This window comes from Microtus oregoni, unplaced genomic scaffold, assembly GCF_018167655.1.
Source record: "Microtus oregoni isolate MIOR12 unplaced genomic scaffold, Mior012 000022F_ref0000154, whole genome shotgun sequence".
NCBI lineage: Eukaryota > Metazoa > Chordata > Mammalia > Rodentia > Cricetidae > Microtus > Microtus oregoni.
The window spans coordinates 20,795,572-20,823,239 of record NW_024543081.1 but is presented as its reverse complement, the minus strand read 5'-3'; the positions used below and the strand labels follow the sequence as shown (position 1 = coordinate 20,823,239).

The 27,668-nt window shown below is 43.6% G+C and overlaps 1 protein-coding gene across 1 annotated transcript in view; it reads right to left on the bottom strand.

The window, feature by feature from the left end:
• The window catches only part of Col22a1 (collagen type XXII alpha 1 chain), a 210,689-nt gene that overhangs the window by 44,523 nt on the left and 138,498 nt on the right, over positions 1-27,668 (bottom strand). Inside the window, exons 43-48 of the mRNA XM_041672342.1 lie at positions 26,254-26,301; positions 20,701-20,814; positions 17,153-17,206; positions 7,328-7,381; positions 4,474-4,527; positions 1,050-1,103 (exon numbers count right to left, since the gene is read on the bottom strand). Coding sequence (XP_041528276.1) covers positions 1,050-1,103; positions 4,474-4,527; positions 7,328-7,381; positions 17,153-17,206; positions 20,701-20,814; positions 26,254-26,301 — 378 coding nt within the window. The remainder of the gene's footprint in view (positions 1-1,049; positions 1,104-4,473; positions 4,528-7,327; positions 7,382-17,152; positions 17,207-20,700; positions 20,815-26,253; positions 26,302-27,668) is intronic.

The window sequence follows — 27,668 nt, the reverse complement described above, 5'->3', positions numbered from 1 at the left end:
TAGGGAGCAGGGCCATAAAATTTCTTGGGAGGTCCAGATGTTCTTGGGAGGCATCTTGTCCTTGAAGATACCTTATCAGTAATTTATGGTTCTATGTTAGGTTTTTGTGCCCTGAAACTGACCAGTGGTTTCAGAAACTGTCTTATCCTATGTACTCCTCACCCAATCCCAAGACAACAGGACTCAAACTCCCCTGATTGTGGCATTTCCCCTTTAAAAGTTTGCCCGTTCCCCGGGTTCAGGGCTGTACTTCCCACACCCATTGCATTGGTGTGGTGGAGGTGTAGTCCAAACTCTAGTATGAATTAAAGACCCTTGTGTAATTTGCATTGGAAATCCTGCTCCATGAATTCATTTGGGGACAGAAACTTTGGCTTAAAAGACTTCCCTTCCAAGACTGAAATGGCTGGAGAGGCCAGAAGGGATAAAAAACATTGATATATTGGATGTAACTTTAAATGTCATACATGCACTCAACCAGCACAGTGACTCCTGACCTGTATTTCAGTTTTTGCTTGATGACACTGAATCCAGATTTGGTTCTAGCAGCTTGGTGGAAAGAAAAGAATTCTAGGTTTTGAGATTATAGGGCATTGAGTTCAACCACCAAAGATACCAGCTATGATTGGGGGACCTTGAGCAATGACCTTCTTTTCTGACTTGTACCTTCCTCTGGAACAATTGTGATAACAGAGCTGTGGGCTGAAACACACCTGAGCACACCACAGCACAGGATGGGCCTCTCCGTTCACCTGGGTTACTAGGGACAGAAGCTACTCTCACAAGGTGAGATGGAACATACATTTAGAGCTTGTTTCCACTAGGGAATCACAGGTCACCAGACCATCTCATCAAAACGTTCATTTTAGCGGTAAAGTAATGAGATACCTAGAAGGCAATGTGTCAATCATTTTCCATACAAGAAACCACGGCAATGAACATGTGGGCTTACCACAGGAGAGGACAGGAGGAGAGCTGGCAAACACAGGGCTCTAAAAAGTCCTAAAGGTCAACACAAGGATGGTTATTGGGTCTCCCACAAAACTTACCGGGGCCCCTTGAAGTCCTGGTGGGCCTGCAGGACCTGCATTTCCATCGGTTCCCTAAAAAGACAAGGCAGAAGACCAGTTTCATGTGCAGCTGAAATGAGGCCGGGGGAGCAACCACATGAGGGAGGGACAAAGCATTGCCCAGACAATCATCCCTAAGACAACAAAAATGTTCACACTTTTAAAAAGACAGAAAAAGGGTTCTGGAGAAGTAAACAGAGAGTACAGATGAGCCTCGGGCATGATTCTATACCACCGCTTTTGGGGGTGTTGTTCCTTCTGCTTTCATCCTTGCCCCCCATGCCCACAGGCTCAACTCAGGCATCAGTTTCTAAGATATTTGCTACTGGCAAAACTGAGAAGTTCAAGCACTGGTCTCTCATAAACCACAACAGTATCTTTCTCCTTCTGTAACTTTGTTTTCCTGTAGCACATGCCAATATCTGATACCCCAGTGTTTGTTGACTTTAAATTTGCTTAGTGTCTATAGTCCTCTTTTCCAACCCCTCCTACAACACAAAAGGCGTGATTTCTTCCTGGGAACTGAAGACGCTCCTGGAGTACATTCAGTCAATATTTTTGAATAACCAAATGGGAGTGGGGGCAGAATGCGCTGGGGGATGAAGGGAGCAATCTTTAGGTGAGCTAAGGCATTTGCCCCTCTCTAGCGTTCATGAGCTCCATGTTACCTAAGCTCAACTCCTGTCTCTCTGAAAGTAAGGAAACGGCCTCCATCTTAGGGAGACGGGGGGTGTCTGAGATGAGTCAGAAGAGGTGTTTAGCACAGGATAAAGAGATTAACTTAGATAAAACCTCAAACTCAGAATCCTTCCTCTTCACAGAGTAGTTCTGCAACCCAGTGCAAGTCACGTTACTGCTCCACATCCCAATTCCTTTGTGGAATGCAGAAAAAGCAAGCAACCACCACATGCTGGATGTTGCTGGATGGGTTGAAAAAGGGCAACACACATAAAGAATTAACCATCACCAAAAAAATCCCAAGGACTTTGCACAAAGGCCCATCTAATACCATATGTCTATCTTCCATCCAAGACCAGACCTACAGTAGATATGGACTAGTCATGGAAGCACGTGTGAACAATTTCTCACAGATCTGCACTGATAACTATTCAGCAGCATTTGATTGATTTATATGTATGGATTAAGTGACTTTTTTATGTGCTAGCCATGTTATAAGAACAGAGAAGTAATCATATTACAGCCTTGTACTTCAATGAAAGTTGATGCTGTAAATAGGACTGATTTTCCATGGATTGCAAGTTCTTAAGGCAGAATGCTGCTTGATTGCCCACATCTCTTAGGCGAGATAAAAAGTCAAATACTATTCATGAACTTTAGGGAGATCAGTGATATTTAAACAAATAGTATGAGGTCATTGGTGAAACTACACATTTAGTCCAAAGCTACGTGTAGTTTCTTTCTCAAGTCAGGATTTTTCTACACAAAGTTTGCTAACGTTTCTTTCCCTGAACCCTGGACTTTGTGAAGTGGGACTCAAAAGCAGAGTAGGAAAGTGGTAAAGGTTTTATCTGGAGGAAGGACACTGGCTGCGGGCAGAAAATAAATGCTGGAAGAGCTCTGAGGACTTGGAGTCTAGACCATGAATACCCTGGACAGAGCCTGCCAAATAATAAGCACTTATGAATAAATGGCCAGGCTGGTTACTTCTCTGCTCTTGAGTTGCTCCTGTGGGACCGGCCACTGAGCCTATGGGATGACTCATCACCTAAGCCCCAGCACTGCAGCACAAAGCAGGGCATAAAAGAGATGGCCTCTCAGTAAGCATTTACATAAGCTGTAAGCATTGCTCAACTGGAAACAGACCCACTGGCATCTGATGGTGCTGGCCTCTGTGTCTCAGACTCAGCATGTAGCCTGAGTATCCAAAGCCAGGACCCTTATGGCTGTCGAGGAGCACTAAGTTATAGCGATCTCTGATGGGAAGGTACTAGAGCCATGTACTAGCTTTGGAACTATCAGGGTGAAGGGATGAAGGTTTAAGGCTGTGTCCCAGCTCTGTGATCCTCAGCTGACGGGTGCACTGGGAGGTTAAACTACCGTGACAAGAAATTATTCACTAATGGACTGATTTTTAATAAAGCCACCTGTCTCGCATATGTTCCTCTTTGATTAATTCTAATGACTGTCCCCAATATCCACTGAAGTCCCACCTTTATCAGGATTTAATTTGCCTGATTTTTGGATCCAACAAAGACTTGAAATAAACTTTTCATTCACTGAAATGAATAATTTTATTATGAACTTGATGTAAAGGTTTACTATGAAAAGCCAATTGCTGTTACATGTTCTTATATGTGAGTGGCAATTTAAAAAGACAAAGCAGGGACAGAAGAGATGGCAATGGTCCAACGGTTAAGAGCACTTCCTGCTCTTGCAAAGGACATAGGTTTGGTTCCCAGCACCCACATGACATCTTACAATTATCTGTCACTCAGCTTAAGGAGCTCCGATGCCCCCTTTCTGGACTCTAAGGGTATCTCCATGCATACACATAGACACGTACACATATACACATGTGCACAAACACACACACACAAATATAAAGTGTACACATAGCATAAAACAACAAATCCAGTTTGACTTTATTATCCAAACTGACAATCTTTTTAAAAATTTATTTTAAAAATCCTGATTTCTGCTAGCACAGGTTCCTTGTCAATAGGCTCTGAGTCATCCAGAGTGGCCTTGTTTGCAAGGTCTGAGAGACAAGAGTTTCATGAAGAATCCATGAAAATCTCTGGGGTTCTGGGCTCATTAGGGACAGTAATTGACACTGCTTGTTGTCATGGCTACCTTCAATGAATCTAAGAGCTGCAACTGCAGTTGAATCCACGCAGGAAAACAACATGACTAATCTGTAGGAACAGAAAGATGCTGAGGCCCTGTGTCAATGTCATGGCTACAGTCACTACAAGAGCAAGGAAATTATTTGCTTAAAAGGCACAATAAATTGAATGGTACTAACAGTAGATGTTATAGTTACCAAAAATGTCTGAGAACAACAATAAGTGGTTAAAAAAATAATAGTGAACAATAACTTGTAATTATCCCAGAACAATGGGGAGAATCTAGGCTTATATGGGCATCTTCAAGTTCAATGTAAATGAGTTATTTACTCAAGATCATAACCTTGGAACACTGGCTTCATCGTTCTTTGCCAGGGGTCCTCAGGCCCAAAATCACCCTGAGCAGCCCATCTCTCAAGGCTACTCGGACCCCTCAATATTCATCCCAATTACTTCTTTGTCATCCCTAGGAGTTTTAATGGCAATTCCATCTCTTAAAATAAGATAGGTCCAGTGTGATGCAGTCTCCATGGAGAATGGGCACAAGCCTTGAATGCCGAAGTCATGAGACAAACGTCATTAGAGAGTCTACTTACTGGTGGCCCAGGATTCCCTGGTGGGCCCATGAAGCCTGGAACTCCAGGGTGACCCTAGGAATACACAGAAGATAATTATTCAAAAGTGACTCATAACAAAACCTTTCAACTTGAAACAAATAACAAGTTTCAGAAACCAATCCTGAGTCTGAAGACTCTGACACAAAGAGTCTCTTTTTCATGTAACCTTAGTGACTCCATAGGTTTAAAAAAGTTCCAGAAACCAATCCTGAGTCTGCCTCTTAAGCCAAGTGATAAGACTGGTGAAAGACTCTGGCACAAAGGGTCTCTTTTTCATGTAACCTTAGTGATTCCATAGGTTTAAAAAAGTTCATTCAGCCAGGCAGTGGTGGTACATGCCTTTAATCCCAGCACCCAGGAAGCAGAGACAGGTGGATCTCTGTGAGTTCGAGGCCAGCCTGGTCTACAGAGTGACTTCTAGGACAGGTTCCAAAGCTACAGAGAAATCTTGTCTGAAATTTTTTTTTTAAAGTTCATCACAATATGTATAGAAATGAGTATGTCTTAAAAGAGGATTTACTCCCGCCGGGCGATGGTGGCGCACGCCTTTAATCCCAGCACTCGGGAGGCAGAGGCAGGCGGATCTCTGTGAGTTCGAGACCAGCCTGGTCTACAGAGCTAGTTCCAGGACGAGCTCCAAAGCCACAGAGAAACCCTGTCTCGAAAAACCAAAAAAAAAAAAAAGAGGATTTATTTCAAAATCATCTGGGGTGGGAGGAAGACATAAGGAAGTAGCTGAGGATGTAGATAAAAACAAAAGGGACTCCATCTTGTATCTAGATGGAACCTGAAAAATCATTTTATTACACTCCCAACCTTCCAGATATGCAAACAGTGTCCCACTAAAGAAGAACTGAAAACAAAGTGGGCAAGGGCAATGCCGCAGAGTTGCCACTTCTACGGGGCTTGGTTCCAGGGTATCTTCCCAAGACACCAGAATTCAGGGGTGCCCAAGTCCTTTATACAAAAAAGACATATGAGTTGTTCACACCTGTCCATATACTTTTAACTATATCTGGACTACCTATAATATTTACTGCAATGGAACACTAAAGGAAGAGTTGTTATCACAGTATTTCAGAGATAATAATACATTTGCAGTCATGCTTGGTTTATTCTATGGCCATGGATATAAAGTGCTGTGTGTGTGTGTGTGTGTGTGTGTGAGAGAGAGAGAGAGAGAGAGAGACAGAGAGAGAGACAGAGAGAGAGACAGAGAGAGAGAGACAGAGAGAGAAAGCACATTCATGTATATGTATGAAAATGCATATACAGACCAACGAACAATGCCCAGAAATGTCCCACAGAGATCAAATAAAAGGGACTGCGTCTTCTATCTAGATGGAACCTGAAATTTTATTTTTTATTATGCTCCCAATCTTGCAGATATGCACACTAAGTTTTTGGTACAGAGTTCTCACTTCCCTGGGATTTGCCAAGAAGGCTAGGCTGACTGGCCAGCAAACCCCAAGGATCAAGTGTCTATACCAGTAACAACCGTAGGCCACCACACCATCTTTGTTTGTTTATTTGTTTTTGTTTATTTTTAACATAAGCCCTGAGTAATCAAACCCATACATCATGCTTTCAAGATAAATATTTTATTATTATCCATCAAGACATATCTATAGCTTTCTTTCTCCTCTCTCTCTCTCTCTCTCTCTCTCTCTCTCTCTGTGTGTGTGTGTGTGTGTGTGTGTGTGTGTGTGTGTACCTCCTTAACAGAATAAGTTTGGAATAATTTAGCTCTGACATTACTACTATGATAATATGACAGAAATAATCTATTTTCACATGTGGAGTTTCCTGTGAGTTACAGAATGAGCCATTCATTCTTTATCATGTAGAATTTAGTATCTAACATTCAGTCTTGTATGGCAATGCTAAAGATACAAACTAATACCAAGGAAATTCTTTCTCTCGCCTACCTCTCCAAACCTGCCCCTGGAAAACATAAACAATACTCAGTACAATGTACAGAGTATTTGTTGCTGGCATGCTATTCTAAGTGGGATAACCCAGATGCTTTTGCTTCTCCAAAATACAGAGGAGGAAACCTTAAACACAGACCTCATATAGCTGCTTGAGGATCATGGACTTGGTGGCTCGCCCTCCACCCACCTGCACCAATATGCCCTGAGGTTAGGATTCACCCTTGCTTGTTTTGTATCTCAGATTCTGGAGTGGTGCCTGGCATGGAATGAGTTACCACGAGCACTGGAGTGAGACACAAAGCAGTGTGAAAGCAGAAAGGGAGGGCTGGTAGAGAGTGGGAACAAGAAGGAAGAGGAAATGTTGGCAGTGGAGACAATGCACAAGTCACTTAGTAAGCACTAAAGCTGCCCAAGCAAGGCTGTGCAGAATCAGCCAGCGCTACTGCCTGGGGACAGTGGGGAAGCAGTACTTCAGATCCATAGGAGGGAAGTATTGGTATTGGTGTCATCCTCCCATGCCTCAGGAGAGGGGGTCCAGCTAGCCTGACCAGGCAATGACGGGCTCAAGAAGGGCTATGAAGCATTTTAAATAGCACCATGAGTGTAAAAAGAAGAGCTTCAGAAATGGAGGGGGGAGAAAGGGCTGTTTACTGGAGATTGGGAACACTTCAGTGAGGGAGAAATAATCATGGGGAACGAGGAGAGAAAATGGAAAGATGAAGGCTCCTCGGACCACTGGGAGATGGATCGGGGTGAGAGCCAGCATAGAGGTCACAATGGAGAGCAGGAAAACAAGATTCAGACATTCCTCTGCAGGCACGGAAGTGGAAGGGGAGGACACGGCTGAGAGGGAGGCCTTTCTTACAATACAAGCTTCTTTACGACATCAATGGCCTTACCTGATCACCTTTCTGTCCCACCTCACCCTCTGCACCACGTTCTCCTTGGTTTCCCTTGGGAAGGAAACAGAAAAGACAAGTTAGGTCACAAAAAATGTCACCAGAGCTTCACTGCAAATATACAAGTATATTTCGGTGTTTTCTTCCACTCTTCAAATTTTCTATCATGTGGTTGCACGCCAACCATGATGACGTGGGCAGAAGCAGGTCCAGCTTGAAAGACTGTTGGTGAAAATGTCCAGCTGAGTTTCAGGTCCCTTAGGGGAGCATAAGCCAACAGGGCTGGGAGGAAGGCAGAATTGAGTTCTCCGAGCCTGGTTTATCACTCCTGAACCTGAACGTAGTCAGGGATGGCAGACGTCACTAGAAGGGTGGATGATGGTCCTAGATTAGATCCGTAACCACAGTCAGAAGTGGATCAGAATGTCCAGGCTGAGGGAAAGAGAAGTGTGTGGTCTTCCAGGGACGTGAGACAGAGGAAGAAGTGAGTGTTGGTGAAGAGCAGGCGTGGGAGAAAGGTAGAAGGAAGATAGAGATGGGCAGGGGGGTGGCAGGTAGCTCTGCACACTCAACTCTGTGGTCAGTTTCTCCACATACATGTTCCTTGTGCTCCTAGTATTGTCTGTGGGACTTGAAGGAGCAACTCAGATAGACACTCTGTGTACTTTTCTTAACAAATTACCAACAACGACAAAAATAACTAACGATATCCACCTCAGAGAATGCTCGGATTACACCGCTAGATGATGCATGGAAGACCTCCACAGAGTGTGGTATAAGGGGAACTCCTAACTATTTGTTATAATATCATTTTCTCACTTGGCACCTTGATCCTTGCTTTATCTTTTGCTGCATGTCACTGGAAAGAGTGCTTTGAGCCCTCTCTTCCTTCTGAATGAGAATAGTGATAATGCATTATGGAGGGACAGTGAAAACTGTGAGTGACCTAAAAGTCTAGGAAGTTCATAGGCCAGTGATAGGCTTAGTGCTAGTTCTTAGTGAACACAGACATCATCATCACTACCTGACCATCACCATGGTCAGCAGCATCACTATAATCATAATCATCACCTCTATCATCCCTATCTCAATACTATCATCACTACCATCGTTATCACTATGGTTACCATCGTCAGCACCACTGTCAACATGATCATCACCCATCACCATCCCCTCATCACAAGCATCATTACCATCACCATGGTTACCAGCACCATTCCTACCCCTTTATCACTATTATTATCAGCACAGTCACCACAATACTTAGAGCATGCAACCTACGGGAAGTATTTTTATGAACTAAGCCTAAAAGTATGATTCAAATTTCCAAAATCTTAACTGTCATGTATCCTGGTTCTGTGGGTAGTTTTTTAATTCTTTTTTGAGATTATAAGTACATTTCTCCCTTTCCTTTCTTTCCTTCAAACACTCCCATACATTCTCCTGCTCTACTTGAAATTCATAGCCTCATTTATCATTAACTGCTATTACATGCATACATGTATATAATACATTATTACATCCATGTATGTGTGTATATATATATATATATTTCTAAATATAACCTGCTTAGTCCATATAAGCTTAGTCCATATAATGTTATTTGTATATATGTTTTGAGGGCTGGCCATTTGGCACCAGACAACTAACTGGTATGCTCTTCCCTAGGGAAGACCACCTCTCCTGTTCCTAGCATTTCTTAATTGCCCAGAATTCTTTGTATAGGGTTGAGGCCTCGTGGGCTTTTCCCCATCCACTTTGGTATGCCTAGTGGTATCATCTTTGCTTAGCTCAAGTTCGGGCAGTCATGTTTTGTTTGTTTGTTTGTTGTTTTTCTTAGTTTTTTAGACAGAACCGCATAAAGCTCAAATTGATCTCCAACTCACTATGTAGCCAAGGATAGCCTTGAACTCCTAATTCTCCAGCCTCTACTAGTACAGAGATTACAGCTGTGCCCACTTCATCCAGTCTACCTGTAGGTCTTTTGCTTTTCGTGTTTTTTTTTTCTGTTTTTTTTTTTTTTTTTTGGTTTGGTTCTGAGACATATTCTTTAACTATAGCCCAGGCTGTCCTAGCACTATGTAGCCCAGATTGGCCTCAAACTTACAGTAATGCTCCTTCATTTGCTCATGAGTACTGGGAACACAGCCATGAGCCACCAGATGTAGTTTTGTTTTTTAAAAGAAATAAAACAGGCTCTTATGCTGTGTCTAAGACTGCCCCAGGGCTCATTATGTAGCCTAGACTGTGTTCAAACTTATATCACTATTCCTGCATCAGCCTCCCAAGCGCTAAGATTACAGAAGCGAGCTACCATACCAAGTATACTACTGTATTAACAAATGTTTTACAGTAAACTGTATTACACAGCCGCACTTTGGGTCCTTTATAATATCCAGCTGTGCCATGAAGAGTCCCTGGCAGTGAACTGCTCTGGTACTGGTTTCATTCCTATCCCTCTTCATCTCTTTCTAGACCTCTATCTGTCCATTCAGAATGACTGGGGGTGGGAGCAGGTCAATGTATGGGAGTCCAGAAAGTCCAGGGTACCATAGTTTTCTCACGAGGTGTAAAGTCCAGCCCTCTTTCCATCCATCTCACTCTAGTGCACAGCAGCTCATGATGTCATGCTAAAGGTTCCTAGACTGTGCTGTGAGGGTTAGAGGAAATGATGCTTACAAAGTGCTAGGTGCCATTGTTTAGAGGAAGAAAGAAGGCGGTTCACAAGAAAAAAGAACTTATTCCAATATCTTTGCATGCTATTACATCTAGTGTTGCTTGGTGTCTAAAGTTGGCACTCTGTCTGCAGCTACTTCACAATCAAAGAAGTGCCATAGAGCTACATACTGCTTCACTGACATTCAGGACAATTGGTTTTAAAGGTAAATGGATCCCTTTCAAATCCCAGACTTCAGGCTAGCTGCAGAGCCGTTTCAATATGCAGCTGGCAACAATGAAAATGCCAGCAGCTCAGAATCCCCACAGTTGTCCCTGTCTCTGTGCCCACTACAGCCGAAGAGCTGCGCAAACACAGCCACCTCCAAACATGACTCACTTCCTTTCAGCAAGGGGTCTGACATTTATGGATCCCCTGCCGTCCTGGGCAGTGTGTCAGAACTTTCAGATTCTGTCCCTTGCAGCTCTTTGTCGATATGCTGAGCTCATGGATAAGTATGCGATATGTCTAAGACACCCGGTGTAGCCACTGAAATTGCTTTTGACATTGGTTTTTGCAGACTGAAAAAATCTGAGCTGAGAATGGTGGCACCTGCTACAAATCCCACACTTGGACAAGGAGGGCAGGAGGTTAAGGAGTTCAAGATAATTATCATTTACATAGTGAGTTCCAGAATAGTCTGGGCACCATGAGACCCTGCCTCATTAAAAAAAGAAAGAAAGAATCAATCAGTCAATCAATAGATCCAATCACCCACCTGCGGTCTCAGAGCATAAGTAAGCTCAGGGATCTACATTCTGCCAATCTTGTGTGATTATCAGATATCCAAGCAGTAGCCAGCAGCCTCTCCCCAACCAAGTTACTTTCCTGACTCATTTCTGAGGCAGTGATGCCTGGTTTGGGTTGTTTATGTGTTCTGAGATTTGACTGATGGTGGAGAAGGCAGATCAACCATCCTAACATGCTAACAGCAGATAGGGCACATGGTTGTACACTGGAAATGCAACAATCAAAAAACAGGTCTAAATCCCACCTTCCAGGGGCCTTTGTCCTTGCAAAGCTATAGGACCATTGTACTCGTCCAGTTCTCTTTAGATGTTTAGTGAGCATCATTTCCAAAGGCTTCACTCTTGTTTTCCAACTCAAGCCTAAATGAAGAACTACAGGCAACGAAGGAGTGAGGCGAGCAGGAGAAATGTTCTTCCCCAGGAAAGAGTACGAGTTGCTTGTTTATATCAAATGCTTTGCCCTAAAAACATATGTCTGAGTAACATTATACACACTGAGCAAGTCATATTTAGGAATGTATATGTATATACATATATGCATTTAATAAAAATTAATGGCAAAAGAGATGAATTTGAACCAGAGCAAGAAGGGCATATGGGGGGTTTGAAGGGATGAAATGGGGAAAGGGAGAAATGTTGTAATTATTGTCTTGTTTTTTTAAAAAAAATTATAAATTAAATTGGGTACATTTTGCCTGGTATCTGTTTCAAATAGCTAATGACATAACAGAAATAAACATGATTCCATAGTAAAAAGAAATAAATAAATACAATTAAGGGACGATCTCGCTCCACATGCATAGTTTTCTTAAAATAATTGTGTATTTGTTACTCTTGCATATGTAGACCAAATACCTGACAGAAAAAGATGAATTATTCATTTTGACTCGCATTTTCAGAGATATCAGTCATTGTAGTCAAAGCAGCATGAGAGAGCAGAAAAGTTAGCATCAGGGAAACCAGGAAGCTGAGAACAGAGAATGAGGATACCAGGGGGATGTAGGGCAAGTCATACTCTAAGGACATGGTGACCTGGTTTCCACTGCTGTGTTTTATCACAGCAATAAAAAAGTTACTAATAAACAAATCTTCTGCCTGTTGATTGCCAGGAACCCAATTATGTCTTTCTCCGAACTTAGTAATCATCTCTTTGGAATTTAATAAACAAGGGGGGCGGGCGTCCCTTTCCCAGTTCCTGCTGGCAGGAACTAACATTGGCAGAAGTCTGGATCACAAGCACAAAACTACCCTCTGTGACAAGGACTGGAGATGTTTTTATGCCCCTTGATTCTACAGCAAGTAGCCAGCTAGTTTACTGATTACCACCAGGTACTTGGCACATCTGGAATGAACGTAGTTGACAAATGGAGTCTCCATGTCTTCTGTCTTAGTAGCAGTTTGATGTGGGATGTCCTTCTGTATATGTGTTGCTTTTATTGGATAATGAATAAAGCTGTGTCCGTCAATGGCTTAGCAGAATAAAGTCATGTGGGAAATCTGAACAGAGATAGAGAGAAAGAGTTGGCAGAGCAGGGAGATGCCATGTAGCTACTGAAGGAGAAAGATGCCCAGAACCTTTACTGGTAAGCTACAGCCCCATGGTGATACACAGATTAATAGAAATGGGTTAATTTCAGTTGTAAGAGTTAGTAAGTAAGAAGCCTGAACTAATAGGTCAAGCAGTTTCTGTTTACAACAGTTAGCACCGCCTGAGACATGAATGCAAATGCTGAGATCAACCGTACACAATGGTTCCCAAGACTGAAGTTTCTCTAACTCTCCACCCTCCTCCTGAGTATGTGGTGCACACTGCATTCTGGATCAGTGTTTGGATATTGATAAGATTGATTCTTTTTCTATCTTTGGAGAGGTTTCTTAGATTGGAAAGAGACTTTGACTTTTTAATATAATTATAAATTAATATAAGCACTGATTTTGAAACAGTGGTGCTGCTTTATTTGTGTTTCCATTATTTAGAGTTCCCCTTTGGGCTATCCTCTGTCAGTCAAATCTGCTGGATAGATCTCCTCATGGGTTCTGCAAGATGTAAAGGAGAAGGCATGAACTCCTGGAGCAAATAAGGCTCTCTGCTCCTCTCACTAGAGGCCCAGCTGTTTCCTGCCTAAAACCCCACCTCACCTCATCCCCCCAAATGCACGATAAATCCTGTCTAATCCCTCAGTGCAAGTAAATCCACCTCCTCAGGGGATATCATGGGTCACCTCTTGTCCCATGACACTAGTTTCATTAAAGACATCTATCTGCTCTCTCCAGAGTCCTGCTATGTTTGTTACTATGTACAATGGCCTAAGAGCTATGAGGACCACCATCAGTCATGCTTCCTACATGCTGGACTTTATAAATGTTCTTTTGTTTGGTTCCTAGACATTCCTTGCCACTTTTTTACAAGTAGAGTTATGATCAGAGTTTGTGCTACTAAAACTCATGAGCAAAACTTCTGTCCAGGCAGTATCTTTAAATAATCGACTGAAGAGTCAGAGAAGTTAACAAAATGTCCAATTACTGTAATTAGTGAGTCAGTTCATCCAGGCAGCAGAAGGCAGGGGAGTTTAGATAGGCACCAGCTTCCAAAGCCAAGCCTATGTCTGCCAGTATAAGGGTCTCCAGCCATAATACCTTCTCTGTGTGCTCCCACCAGACTGTTGGTTTCTTCCCTGCATCAGAAGAATGACCTATATCTGACCTCTTCCTATACCATGTGACTTGGAAGGAAGGTGTTAAAGAGATCATGTAGTGATAGCATCCAGGACTGAGCACCTGGGAATGGAGGATGTGCTGGCTCATAAAGAGATCATGGAGCAAATGGTCCTCGTGACCTCTGACGGATAGGGTTCTTTGGTATGCTTTGTCAACAGAAACAGCAGTAAGTGTAACCTCTGCAGAATTATTCAGAACTTCGCAAACAGGATGTCTGCTTTCTGGGATGTCTCCAGAACCACTTTAGGGTTCCATCAAACCCATGGCCTAGTTAAGAATATGCATTAAGCAAGAAATAAAGTACTCAGCAGAGGCAGCTGTTAAACAATCACCATCACCAATGCAGGAGAAGCTCTTCTAGCTGAATGCAGAACCACGTGTTCCCAGGGCTGTCACCATGACTGCCATCTTACTCCCTGTTCCTTCTCTACAAGAATAGCAAGCACTACAGCACCCTGCCCTAGAGTTTCTAAACTCAGGATGGAACTCTGAAGCTATCCAGGGTGCTGATCTCCTCATCCCAGCCCCAGCATCTGCAGACAGACTGGACACAGAGGCAGGCAGGATGAATCACAGGAGGCTGTTGGTCATGGTAGTAAACCCAAACCAAGCCTTCTTGGCAATGCAGGGAGACCAGTGAGCACTCAGGGTCTTCAGTGACCAACGGATGCTTACAGTGGTCATTGCTTCTCTGTCATGGGAAGCACTTTCTGCTGACAAATACATCTTTGTGTCCATAAATTTTGCAAAGATTTTGTTTGGAGGGTAAGAAAGAAACAAATCTGTTTTCTGGACAGTGTCATGGGGAAAGTGACGAGCAAAAAAAAGTAGTCTGAGTTCAAAACCAAGAACCAAGATGCCAACCTGTGGGTCCTCAGAAAAGGCATTAATGCCTCTGTGACTCGTTTATCAACACTCCATGGTGACAAGGACAGCCTACCCCAAGGGTCTTACTCTCAGCCTAGAATGAAGGAACACTGGGAACTTTTCTGGGTGCTGGGTGCTGGTGTTGTTATTAGTTAGAAGTTTGATGACCCATGGATTTATAGGTCAACTTCAGTTACACTACCTGCAGGTTTGGTTCCTAGCATCTTGTGTTGCTAAACTTTAGTCTCCTTGTCTGTAAGATAAGTGTCCCTTTCAGGATCATGTTCAGCATTGCAGGAGGCCATACCATATAGGCCATCACCTGGTCCTTAGGCCATTGTTACTGTGGAGGTTCTCCCTGAGTCCAAAGAATTTTCAAGATCACCACCAGTAACCAACTGGAGGAGCAGGAGCCTTGGCTTTCAGATGCAGCACCAAGCTCTGTTCTTTTTCTGGCGAGAGCTCTTTCAAAATATTTAAAGAACACCTGCCCTTGCAGTAAGTCATAAGAGAACAAGAATGGAGACTCCATCCCGAAAGATCAGTGCTTCCTTCCCGGTTGAGATGACAAGGAAAATTGTCTGTTTGCATTGCAGGAAGTGTGCTGGACCGGTTTAATTGATTTGCTTTTGTCTCTCTGGATAAAGGCTCCTTCTTGTCAGAGGCTAAGCCCGGCAGCCAACACAATGGCAGCAAAGGTCAACTAAGGAAAAGCTGAAGCTGCTGCACAGAATTCTCCAGGGAAGTGGCCGAGCCTTCCCGGCAGGATCACAGGGGGAGATTCACATGCAGTGGCTAGAGGGACATTCAGTGATGCTGCACACTGATATTGCTCAATGTAAAAGCACCCTTGGCAAAATCTCCTGGTCTGTATACAATATCAACTAATAATGGCAGTTTTTGAAATCAAACTCTTAACTGTATCAAAACCACTAAATCTTGACAAAGTATATGGATCACGAATGCTAGCCATCTCAACCTGCCGGGCAGGGCCTGGGAGATCTAGATATTTCTCAGAATTTGTGATATACTAAGTATAAAGCTGTTGGAGGTACTGGCCGCTCTTGCAGAGAGCCCAGGTTCAGCTTGCAGTACCCACACAGAAGCTTCAAACTATCTGTAACCGCAGGTCCAGAGCTTCCATCAACCTCTTCTTGTCTCTACAGGCACTTCACACATGTACTACTGTACATACTTCCATTCAGACAAAATGCTTATACACACAAAATAAACATAAATTAAATGTAAAGCAATTCAATACCATGTTGAAGGGTTTGGTCTAGATTAAGACAAGTACTCACCTTTGAATAATTTTTACATTTATTAATCTATTCATTTTGAGTTGGTCACATACCACAGTGAATGTGCACCTAGTTCTAGGACAGCATTCAGGAGTTGGATCTCTCCTTCTACCACATGAATTCTGGGGATCAAACTCAGGGCATCAGGCTTGGTAGCAAGTGCTTACACCCGCTGAACCATCTAACCAGCACTTTGATAAAAAAAAATTTCAGTAACCAAGATTAAAGGGCAACATTTTAAAAATCTAAAATCGATTAATAGAAACCAAAATAAACAGAATTTCAAAATGCAGCCTGATGGGGTTCTGACCACTTGGAACTAGCAGAATGGGGGTGAAAACAGTCATTTAAGTTAGGGTCAGTCTTGCCTTTGTTTAAATTTTGATTGTTTTTTTGATTCCTTTTGAATCTACTATATTCATTGCAAGTTTCCCAAAGATATTACATTCAAGTATGTTTTTCTACCTTGGTTCCTGAGATTTCTGGCTACCTCTTAAATTTTATATCAACCTTCTTTCAGTCCCTCCACAGGCTGTGACTCCAGGGACTGAAAGAACAATAAACCGAGAGTCTGTAACTTACCAGGTGCTGGTGACAGCATTTTACTTTCGGGAGTCATGATGACACGCCCCAGTTTATTAAAACAGCAAAACAGAGAAATCCAGAAACTCTTCTAAGATTCCAGGTTGAGAGTTCAAAACCATGTCTCTCTCCTGGCCTCAAATTCCCTGCTACCCACACTATTAAAAGAATGACATTCCATCCAGACCGGGCACAGGAAGAGACACAAAGACCCACTCCTCCCTAAGAGCCGGCACTGAGGTCACAGTAGACCAGAGAGTACTCACCGAGAGAGTATCCGTGGGGACAAGGGTGCTGAGCCCACCTCTCCTGTTCCTATTCCAACTTTGTACAGTCTCTTCTTAAAGCTGAGTGTCGACACTGACAGGCCCTGTGGCTCCAGGCCAGGAACACCAGTTCTGAGAGCCAAGGAGCATTTTCCTGCCTGCTCTTTGGTGGAGATCATGCCTCCCCTCTCATCTCTGTGGCTTCACACAGCTGACTTTAAACATGTGCCTCATGTTCCCCTGAGGATAGCAGAGCTCAACCGCATTTATGGAGCACCTTCCTCACTGCTGTATCAGTGACCACCAGTTATTTCTTGCGTCCTATAACTCAGTGCTAACACTGCTCTGAATCTCATTCTGTGTCGTGAAGCTGAGGTGTCTGAAACCAATTAATAAATGCCACACACTTCGGTGCCTTTGATGGCCACAGTGTGTAATGCAGACTGCAGGTTTCTAGGAGAGAAACTGAGGTTCAGTGAGCTGCACTGAGTTTCCCAGGTCACTAAAATCAGATACAACCTGGGACCTGACTTTCCAGATGTTAAGGCTATGAGGCATTACTCGCCACAAGCTTAGATGGAGCACTGAAGTGGAAGAAGAGAGGACGTTTACTGGTATTCACTGACCTGTGGTCCGGCTACTCCTGGAGGCCCTGGGAGGCCTTGAGGCCCAGTATCTCCCTGTAACAGAAACAAAAGGACAAATAAAATTAAGAAAATAATTGTGTCAAAAAAGAGCTCAAGTTGAAATCACCCCCAGGCGTCAGCCTTACAGTGCACCCAGAGTCTTTCTCACACGTAACAGGTGTAGGCACGCAGGGGTATCAAATGTGGCCATGAAATCATAGGCCTAACAACCACTAATGTGTCTAGCTAGTAACGATGTGGCTTTCGGGTACTAAGGTGGCCTGATACCTCCTGCCTCCCACATTCACGTGTATCCTGATTGCTCTGCAATACCAGCAGAATAGGCTTGGAGTTAAGAGTGTACTGTGTCCGTAGTAACGGTGAAAAACTGACGAGCTCCCACCTTGGACTACCTCCTCCATCTCTGCTCCTTGCCCATCCACGCATTCTAGGAAAACCCGTTGCTTAGTCTCGATTCCACTCAACAGTTTTAGGGCACATTCATGTGGGAAGAAAGGGACTAGGACAGTGTGGAGCCAAGCACTGAGCTGAAAGCCTGTCTGTCATACAGAACTTCAAGAAATTACAGCTCAAGGCTTGAGGGCCACCACTGGGGAGACCCAATCCAGAACTAAACAACTTGGCCACATACACCTACTGCTTTGAGCAAAAGTGTAATGACCTGACAAATATCAAGGGTATTCAAGGTGGGTGATGAAGCTGAGATCATGGAGTGTCCACTGTGTATGCCCATGTGCCTTGTATGTACACATACATACATGATTAAACACGGGAGGCACTTTGCTATGGCTGTTCTTGCCTTATCACACCTAGAACATTCCGTCGGCTGTGAAGAGGGGCTTCCCAGGGGGCAGGATGGGGATCACGGATAGCCACCAGCTCCTCCAGGAGGAACAGAGCTGAGTGGATCTGAACTCCAGAAGGGATTAAGATGCAGCTGCTCGGGGTTTCCAACCCACAGAATGGACATCCCCGGACCGGCACTTTGATGAGTCTGTTGTGGGGAGTCCTGGAAGGACTTCTCTAAAACTCCCGCAGTGATTTAGAGCTGTCACCCCGAGACCCACCTCCTGGCAGCACCCCAAAGTGAGGGCTTCTGAGAGTAACCAGACATGTTCAACTTAAACAGGAGGCTACCTGCCCATCTTTCTTTGTCCTTCCTTCTTAATTCCTTCCTTTATCCATTTGTTTGTTTATTTTGGTTTTAAAACTAATTGTTTAGCATGCAAAGTAATGGACTTAGTTGTGGTATGGTCATATCTATGTCATTATACTTTATTTTTAGTTACCCATATGCTGCCCTTCCCTGCCCCAACATCACTGGTCCCCTGTCTCCTGCAACAACCCTGCTTCCATGTATGTATCTCATCACTGCCTCCTTTTCCCTAACCCCTATCCCTTTCTTTTCGCAGGCCTATAGACTAAAAAAGTTCTTTGTGTTATTAAAAAAGAAGAAGAAAGATCTATGAGAATCCAACATGCCCACTTGACAGCCTGTAAGACAGTGTATGAGCAATGTTACAAACAAATGCATGTTTGCCTTGATAACCTGATCACTTGGGGAACTGAGCCAAGGGCACACATTCTAACTCAAAGTGGCTCTAGGATTTGTTTTGTGATCCTAGTTTTACAGTATATAGGGGAATGGCTGAGTTTCTGTCATATATGCACAGGCTCAATGCGCCTACATGTCTGGACCTCTGCAAGGGAAGCAGACAGTGCTTAAGGCATGGGAGAAAAAATAAAGACTATATTTCAGATCTGTGTTTCTATCTGAGCCATATAATTATGGAACTTATTATCAATTAGAAACTTGACTCTCTCTTCTGATAATAAGAGACCCTCCTGTAACCTGCTCCCTGAGCAGGCCCTTTGGATAATGTCATGATGAGTTCTCACAATGAAAAGTACTCAGCTCATTTTCAAATCTAAATGGGTGGGGTTTTTTTTGATAGATTTTTAACCCAGGAGTGTCTTTCTCAAGGGTCATCTCTCAAATACAATCAGCAAGGAAATGGATCTCACATCCAATTTCTGTAGAATCCCAACACAACCCACACTCCAAGTTGTATAGCTTCCTCCTATCACACAGAGGGGAAATACCCTCTCAACTCCAGATAAAGCCAATCAGCCAACCCGGTGCCAGGGTTACCAGGTAAATCTAGGGCAAGAATGTATAAAAATGGTGTTATTGAGTCCTCTTATGAAATGGCTTACTGTGGCTTACCTTGAGAAAATGCCTACAATGTTTGGTTGGCTCTCCTCGCGATATGAAGTAGGAGTTCTCTTTGCCTTAGCCATCTCCTAACATATCCCCTACAGTGTCACACATTGTGGCTGGATGCTTATTTAATATCAAAACTTTTTTCCTTTTCTGCTTTTGTGGAGCAGTTTTCACTGCTGGAAATGAGATTTTGCTCTCAGTGTTATCCTTTCACCCTAGGAAAAGTGACCTATGCCCTGTTCTACCCAAGCCAGCCCATGGACTCCACGAGAACCGGGACTCGAGCTTTTTATTTTGGGTCTCTCTACATATTGACCAGCATACAGAATACACATTTTTGTGGAGTAGGGGAATAACAGATGCCCACACTATGAGTCTGGGCTGGGCTAGAACTTACTATATAATACAGGATAGCTTCAAACCTGTGATCCTCCTCTTCTGTCTCACAAGTGCTAAAGTTATAGCTGTGTAACCACTGTGAAGTGCTGTGAAGTGCTGTGAACAGCTGTGACGTGCTGAAATTACAGCTGTGTACCACTGACTCTTAGTACACTCTTAACTGAGTATTGAAAATACGTAGTGAAGAAGTGAATATATGGATAAATGGGTGAGAACAGCACATAACAGTCTATATTAGAAGAATACATTTATTATCCTAAAGGAAGGAATCTTTATGTACACACTACTAATGGTTGGCTTCTTCTGGGTTAGTCCTAATTCTTGGCGTCATCAGATATCTCGAGATGTACACAAGACACCGTAGCCCTGGTGTGTGCCTCTGCCCTGCCTCTAAGAGATGATAACACAGGGCAGGGAATCTCAGAAACCTAAACCCAGAAGGCCACAACTAAATCTGAATTGATTTATCGCCTCTGATCTGGTTCTCTATAAACATACGAAAGAGCAAGAGGATCTGGAAGGCAGAGTTTGCCCTGGGTTTCCAGACTGCTGGCTCTGAAGAAGCCACAGTTTCTTCAGCTCCTGGGCTTTGTCTGGGTGACAGGCAAACACGGGTGTGAAGGTCTGCTGTGGCGGCGAGCACATACTCGATCACTCACCATCAGATAGAGGGAAGGAAAAGAGGCAGCGGGAAAGACCCATCAAAGGAGCGCGGATTTCTAGACATCACCATACACTGGAATGCCACAGGCAGTGTTTTCATAAAGTGGCAAAGATCTGCAGATAGCCAGTCTGCTGTCCTTACACTCCCCTGTAATCTAAACAGTCCCCAAACCTGAATCCATTGAGACAGTAGAATTCTTCATTGCAGGAATGGAGCCTTGCTCCGCTCCCTTCTCCTTACCTTTTTGCCTTCTGTCCCTTCTCTCCCTGGCTTTCCTGGGAGACCTTTGTCTCCTTTGAAACCTGGAAGACCTGGGAGGCCTGGGGGACCCGGAGGGCAGTCGTGGCACACGTCCTTAGAGAAGAAAATGAAACGAAGTAAATAATGCAGCTACTTACAAGGCAAAGTGATCCCATGTCCTTCCCCTCTGGGTGATATTTGGTTATAAAAGCTAACAAAGATGGAAAAATAAATTGATGGATTGTTATGGCCCAGGCACTTTTGTGTCCAAATTTATTTCAGCACAAATGTATCTAAATTGTTATCCCATTTTTCTCTAGTTCTAGCCAGTCATCTGGTTGGAAGTATGGTCTGAGAAAATAATGTCAAAATGCATATAAAAATGCCTGTGGGCATGAACAAAAACATTAAGAGTGCACACTGAAGGCAAATATGTCGCATTACTAGAAATAGAATGCTCTGCCTGGAGGACAGAGGCAAACAAAGCCTGGAGGGAGAAGTCTCTGTGGTGTGCCAAGAGAAAGTGGCTTCCTACGAAAGGAGAACAAAGGGGCCGAAGGCACCTAGCACAGTCTGTCCTGGCTGTGACATAAAGCCATGCTCTGACTCTGCTTAGCACTGTTCTCTTCCCAGGACAGGCATTTCATAAGTGTTCCTGGGAACCCAGATTTGTTCCTCGTCAAGGCAGGGAAATGCTGTTCCTGAGGCAAATTTAAACTTTCATACCTGTCTGTGTCACCTCTAGATCTGAAAAGTTCACAGCAGGCTAAGTACCAAGTCACATGATTCCACTCCAACACCCCTTTCTTGAAGTATCTCCTCCTAAGTTCTTTTATTCATCCTCCCATTCTCCCCCGTCTCTCTTCTTATAGTAAAATCAAATAGGCTAAAACACAGCAAACACTAAGAAGACTGGGACCAGGTCGACAATGCCCAGGACATTCAGCCATGATTACTGGCCCGTTATTCATTCCAAGGAAGCACTCTTGTCAAAGATACGAGCAAAACCTCTGGTCTGATAAACACTGTGCTGGGCTTTGAGACCACTGACTATATGAACATGAAGGTTGGTTGACGTTAACCCATGCACTTGCTAAGGTCCACTGAATGCTCTGTATGGAAGGGCAAATAAAAATATGTGGCCTCTCTGTGGGTTCACACTCAGTGACCTACAGTCTAAAGCAAATGCACATTCACCCGGGTTGACCTCTAGTTTCAGAATGTAGGTTTTCTGTTGGAAAGGCAAGCTCTCCTTTCTCCTGCATCTCCCCTATGTAATCTTCAAATATACTTTACGCATCTCCTATTCTAAGCTTCCCTGATGGCATCCACTCAGAAAAAGCTCATCGTGCTCCCATGGACTTGTCTCACTATGGGGTAGTCCAACTGTAACTCCATTATCTCCCCCACAAAGTGGAGAGAGTAGAACAGTCTAGAACTTCACAGGGCCGGTTCATAACAAATGGTTTCCATGGTGCTGACGTTAATAAATGAACCAACTATCTAACGGACCAACTAATCTATCACCGACATTTTCATGTCCTCTTCCACCATAGCTCAGTATGTTGAGAAACTCACTGAAAATTTGGAAGGTATATAGTGTAACAGTTGGAATATATGAAGTAAGGAGGGGGTAAGGTAAAATGGAGCAAACTACATTTCCTAGTTTATTTCTTTTAAAATTAGAAGAGCAAAGAAGAACTAGGCTTTCTATCTGAGTGCTTTTAAATGAGATGCATCAATGGACTATTGTGTCAATGGATGGATGTACAGATGGATGGCTATAGGTGTCTATGGCAGATGGATATAAGGGTGGGTGGATGACTGGGAGATATAGATAGGTGGGTGGGTAGATGGCTATTGGATGATATTTCAGTGAGTAAATGGCTGTAGGGAAGGAGGAAGGGAAGGAGGAAGGGAGGGAGGGAAAGAGGGAGGAAGGGAGGGAGGGAGGGAGGGAGGGAGGGAGGGAGGGAGGAGATAAAAATGAAGCTTGCTTGATGACAGCAAGAATTCAAGCCACTGAGATTATTTTCTTGGAAATATAAAATCCTTGCCACTTTTTGTTCCCAGAAAAGCTTTAAGCTCAGGTCTTCCCTAGTGGGGAAGGCTATGCAAGGCTGTCCCCTGAAGATCAGAGATATCTGCAGTCCCAGCTGCCCCAGTATGAAGGCAAGACTCAGCCTACTGGAGCAATTTAGAACAGCAGTCAGCACAAAGAGAGAGGAGTCCTACCTACAGTCCTACTGAGGTTCTCCTTGGCTGTTGACACACTAGAGCCCCAATTTCTCTAGATCCTACACACCTTCAGAGGGTGGGTCATATATTCTCTGAGTTTCGAGAGACTGAACAGGGTTTGTTACCCAATCAGATGGGCTTGACCAGGCCCCGCTGGCATATAACCTATCTCTGGCATATGACCTCACAAGGTTTCTGCCCACTTGGCATATGGGCTCAAATGTATGAGCCTCAATCTTCTTGCTTACGAAATGAGGGCCTCCAAGTCTAACAATAAGCAACAATAAATGATGGGGCAAAGGTGGCTCACAGCTTGTGGGAGTGGCCAACCAATGACTGGTCTAACTTGATGCCCAAGCGATGAGAGGGAGCCCATGCCCAAAACTACCTGGATAGCCAGAAACCAGAAGCTGGATGACCTAGAGACCTACACAGAACTAAAAACTGGCCAAAAAATGATATTCAGCTGTACTCATAGATTTGTGCCTTGCCCAGTCATAAGAGAGCCCTCCTCTAGAAGCTGCAGAGACCCATACTTAAACATTAAGGGCACTCAGGAAACCCTACAGAAGATAGCGAGAAGGCTTCTAAGAGCCAGAGGGGTCAAGGACATCAGAACACAGCCCATAGAATCAACAAAGCAGGGCTCATAAGCGCTCAAGACTGAAGCAGCACAGGGCCTGCATGGGTCTATGCTAGGCCCTCTGCATACATGTTATGATTGTTTAGCTTGGTTTTGGGAGGTCCCATAACAGTGGGAGTGAGGGTGTCTCTGACTCTTTCATCAATTCTTAGGATCTTTTCCCTTCTACTGGGTTATCTTGGACAGACTTGATATGAGGGTTCGGCCGGTTCTTATTGCATCTTTTTATGCTATATTCGGTTGATATCCCTGGAAGGCCTGCTCTTTTCTGAAAGCAAATGGAGGAGCAGTGGATCTGGGAGGAGTGGAAGCAGAGGAAGCTGCAGTTGGAATGTACTGTATGAGAAAATAATAAATAAAAAAGAAACCAAATATTGTATTTTTTAAAAAAAAAAAACAAATCAAAAAAGAATGGAAAGTGTCCAACATCTCATCAGGCACAGAATGAGAACACAGTGAAGGGCTCACGTGATTTATTATTTTACAGCCTAAATCTGATGCCTGGCTCCATTTACAGACTCATCCACTCCTCAACCTCCTACTCTATGAAAGGAAGTCAGTACTGGAACACTGCCCAAGAATTTAGGGGAGGGGTAGATAATCAGGATTTATAAATGGAATCATCTCATGAAGGCACCCTGAGGCTGGGCTCCCAGGGCACAGATCTCACTACAGAAGTCCATCTCATAGGGCAGGTCTTAGATGGACCTTCTACCTAGGCAGTGTCCAAACTGCCATGATGAGATATGGGCTGTTCTAAAATATTTAGGTGCCACGGTGAGTTTTGTAATGAAAGATACCTCCTTGGTCCCCAGTCACCTAGACTAGACTGTCAGACTTTAGCCTCTAGAATCACAGTGGCAGCAGACTCCAGAATCAGAAAGCTAAAGATGGCCAGCTCTGCAGCTCCAGCCAATCCCAAGGAGGCAGACTGCAGTAAGAAGTTTTTCAAGCACAGGGCTTTTGCCCTCACCACAAGTGCTCATGCCTCTGTGTTTCCAGATGCCCAGATGAACACAACTGCATCCTGAAGAGCAGCTGGAGAATCAGCCCTGGATTAAGGTCTGACTCAGCTCTGTGTCACTGGGGTGTGAGGTTTGACCCTTGCAGCCACCTTCTCCCCTGCTGTCATTGGCGCACAGATCAGGATAGTCGAAGGTTTAAATCCTGAGAAGTAGGGGATGATACAAACCCAGGTCCTCACAGAGCCTGAAAACCAGGAGGAACTATCTAATAAAAGCCTTTAATAAAGTTCAAATAAATGATAATGTAATCTATTTAATGGTTTAGAAAGTATCCTATCAATAAAAAATCTATAAAGATTAGTCTACTCTTATTTTCATAAAATTTAATTTTTCCATCGATATATCTTAGTGCACATGAAGATTAAAAGCCTCAAGCTTATAAGGTATTTTGGGTTTTTTGTTTTGTTTTGTTTGTTTTTCAGTTGAATTCCTATGTTAACCAGAGACCTTCTGCTGTCATCCAGTGGCTTTGAGAATACAGGAAGTAGAGACCTATAGCCACGTGAAATACAGTATTGCGACAAAGGCTTGGAGAAGAGCCAGCCAAGGGCCCTCTACTCCCAATGCCACGATCACAGTGTTTCCTTCTGAACATGAATCTAAAGCTGTTATAGCCCTGCCCAGCTCTTCACCAGTCAAGACTCAAGGCCCTTAAGCAAAGTGGAGCTCCATAACTTGGCTTCTGGGAATGACTCTGACCAGATCCCATTTGATTCTGCTCCAGTTATGGTAAGTGCTTTGTATCTCTCAGGAAAAAAAAAAAAAACCAAACATCATTCTGGAAAGCGGGTAAGTAGCCCATCAAGTCAGGACTGTGACTGTCCTTACTTCCATGGGCCTGCCTGTACTTCTACCTTTGAGCCAGCAGGATCCAGAAACCAACTGTTTGGCTCTGCCTCCTGCCAACTTCCAAAGAGAAGATATTCTTCTATAGGCCAAGTCCAGTCTTTGACTATGAACACTGGATTCTGTCTCTGTAGCAATCTATTCTATCCATCGAGCCTACTTATGTGTCTAATTTCATATATGCAAAATAGTAACATGAGCATACCTACCTCATAGAGGCTAAATTTGAATAAACAATTTCCATCAAGCATTTCGACATTACTCCATGGAGAACTTTCAGAGAACCTTGTGTTTGCACTGCCCCATAAGGTAGCTCCCAGCCACATGGGAGCAGTAGGTACTTGTAAAATGCCTAGTATGACCAAGAACCTGAATTTTAGTTGAACTTAATCGTAATTTAGGTAGATGCATGAGGTTGCTGGAGTGATGGCTCAGGACTTAAGAGCACTGATTAGTCTTCTAGAGAACCCAGTCTGATTTCCAGCATCTACATGGTTCACAATCATCTATAATTCCCATTCCAGAAAATTCAACACCCTCTTCTTGCCTGTAATGGGTACGTCATGGACATAGTGCACATTCATACATACAAGCAAAATACCCATACACATAAAACAAAAATAAGTAAATCTTTGATGTCAGTAGTTGGTTGCTGCCATACTGGATCATGTGGATTTAACGGACACTGGTCACACAATGGTTTCATAAAAGACGTTGCTGCTGCTGTTCTTAATACTATAGGATATCTGTTCGGGGGTGGGGTGTTTTGAGGCACAATTATCAACACACGTGCATTTTTACCTTTACTAACAGATTTATGTCCTCTGGAGACAGCAGTGAAGAAGGGCCCTGTCAAAGTAAAAACAGGTAAGTGCAGACACGCATGCAGACATACAGTATCTTCCATGCATCTTCAGAGGGTGAACGGCCTTCAAGAGTATAAGCTGTGACTCCCAACAGATTTGAGCAATCATAGGATGCAGACAGGTCTATCAGAGTCCCGAGCCTGGGACTCACCAAGGGAGACTGTGCCAAAGTAGCAACCACCCAGGCTGCCTAGTCCTGGACATATCTGAAGGACTTCAGGCCTTCCTTTCCCCAGTCTCCTCATGTTGTCCCTTTCTGTTCTCCCTCCCTGCCTCATCAAAGCATGATGGACCACACAAATATGGGACAGACTGCCTCCAATTCACCTGCCATGAATTTTTTTTAGGTAGCCAATACTTATTGCTGCTAATCATTAATGGCCTAGTATGAATACAAACCAGTGTCTTCTTTTCTCATGGATTAAAGAACACTTTAAACGCAATCCTCTGTTCTGAGTAAGTCTCTGGTTCTGGAAAGGGGGTCTGAGACATGTCTGAAGGTATGTGTGCAAGATGCTGCAGTCACTGAACTCACAAACCCACTGAGTCGGAACATGTCTTACAGTAACTATAGCCAACCTGCAGCATAGGGCAGGATAAGGACTCAGATTGTATTGGGCACAGTGAACACGGGGTGAATGGAAACAAAGAAAACCATTATAGGTGAGAAGGATTCGTAAGTATTCACTAGGGATTGGAAGTCTTGGCTGCAAGCTGCAGACTGTACAATGGTAAGAGGCACACTGGGAGGACTCCAAAGACAAGTCATGGACTCCATCCCATATCATGAGAAGCCTGAGCCACCATCATCTGTAGTAGTGATTCCTGAAGAGGGCAAGGCCGAGACAATTCTTCTACAAGTTTCCATTTTCCCTAGCTCAGAGGCTTTGTCTCACCGTGCAACTGACAAGCCATCTGACTATTTCACAGAATTACCCAGTAAGTGTCTACAGAGGGTTTATGTTGTCTTCTGTGCTGAGAAGTTCAACAATTCATTCAATCAACTCTGTGGACAACTGTGAGGTTTCTCAGAGATGTTGGGGCTAGAATTACTTAGGTTTGGTAGAGTTACTAGTCTGGCAAGGAGAACCCATTTAGCATGTAGCTGCTAAAGATATACCAAAATGAGGCACTCCCTTGCCTCCAGTTGTCAGAGTGAGAAACTCTGGAGAAAAAAAATAAATCTGATCTTCTAATAACAATTTATTAACCTTTTAATTTAAAAGGGGAAAGTTTCAGTCTGAGGTCTTATGTGTTTCCCTGAGAATGTCATGAGTTGGGGAGGGGAGTCTCATATAGCTCACAATGAGACATCCTGAGGCAGGTGACCCTGTACCTTTTTGATATCTT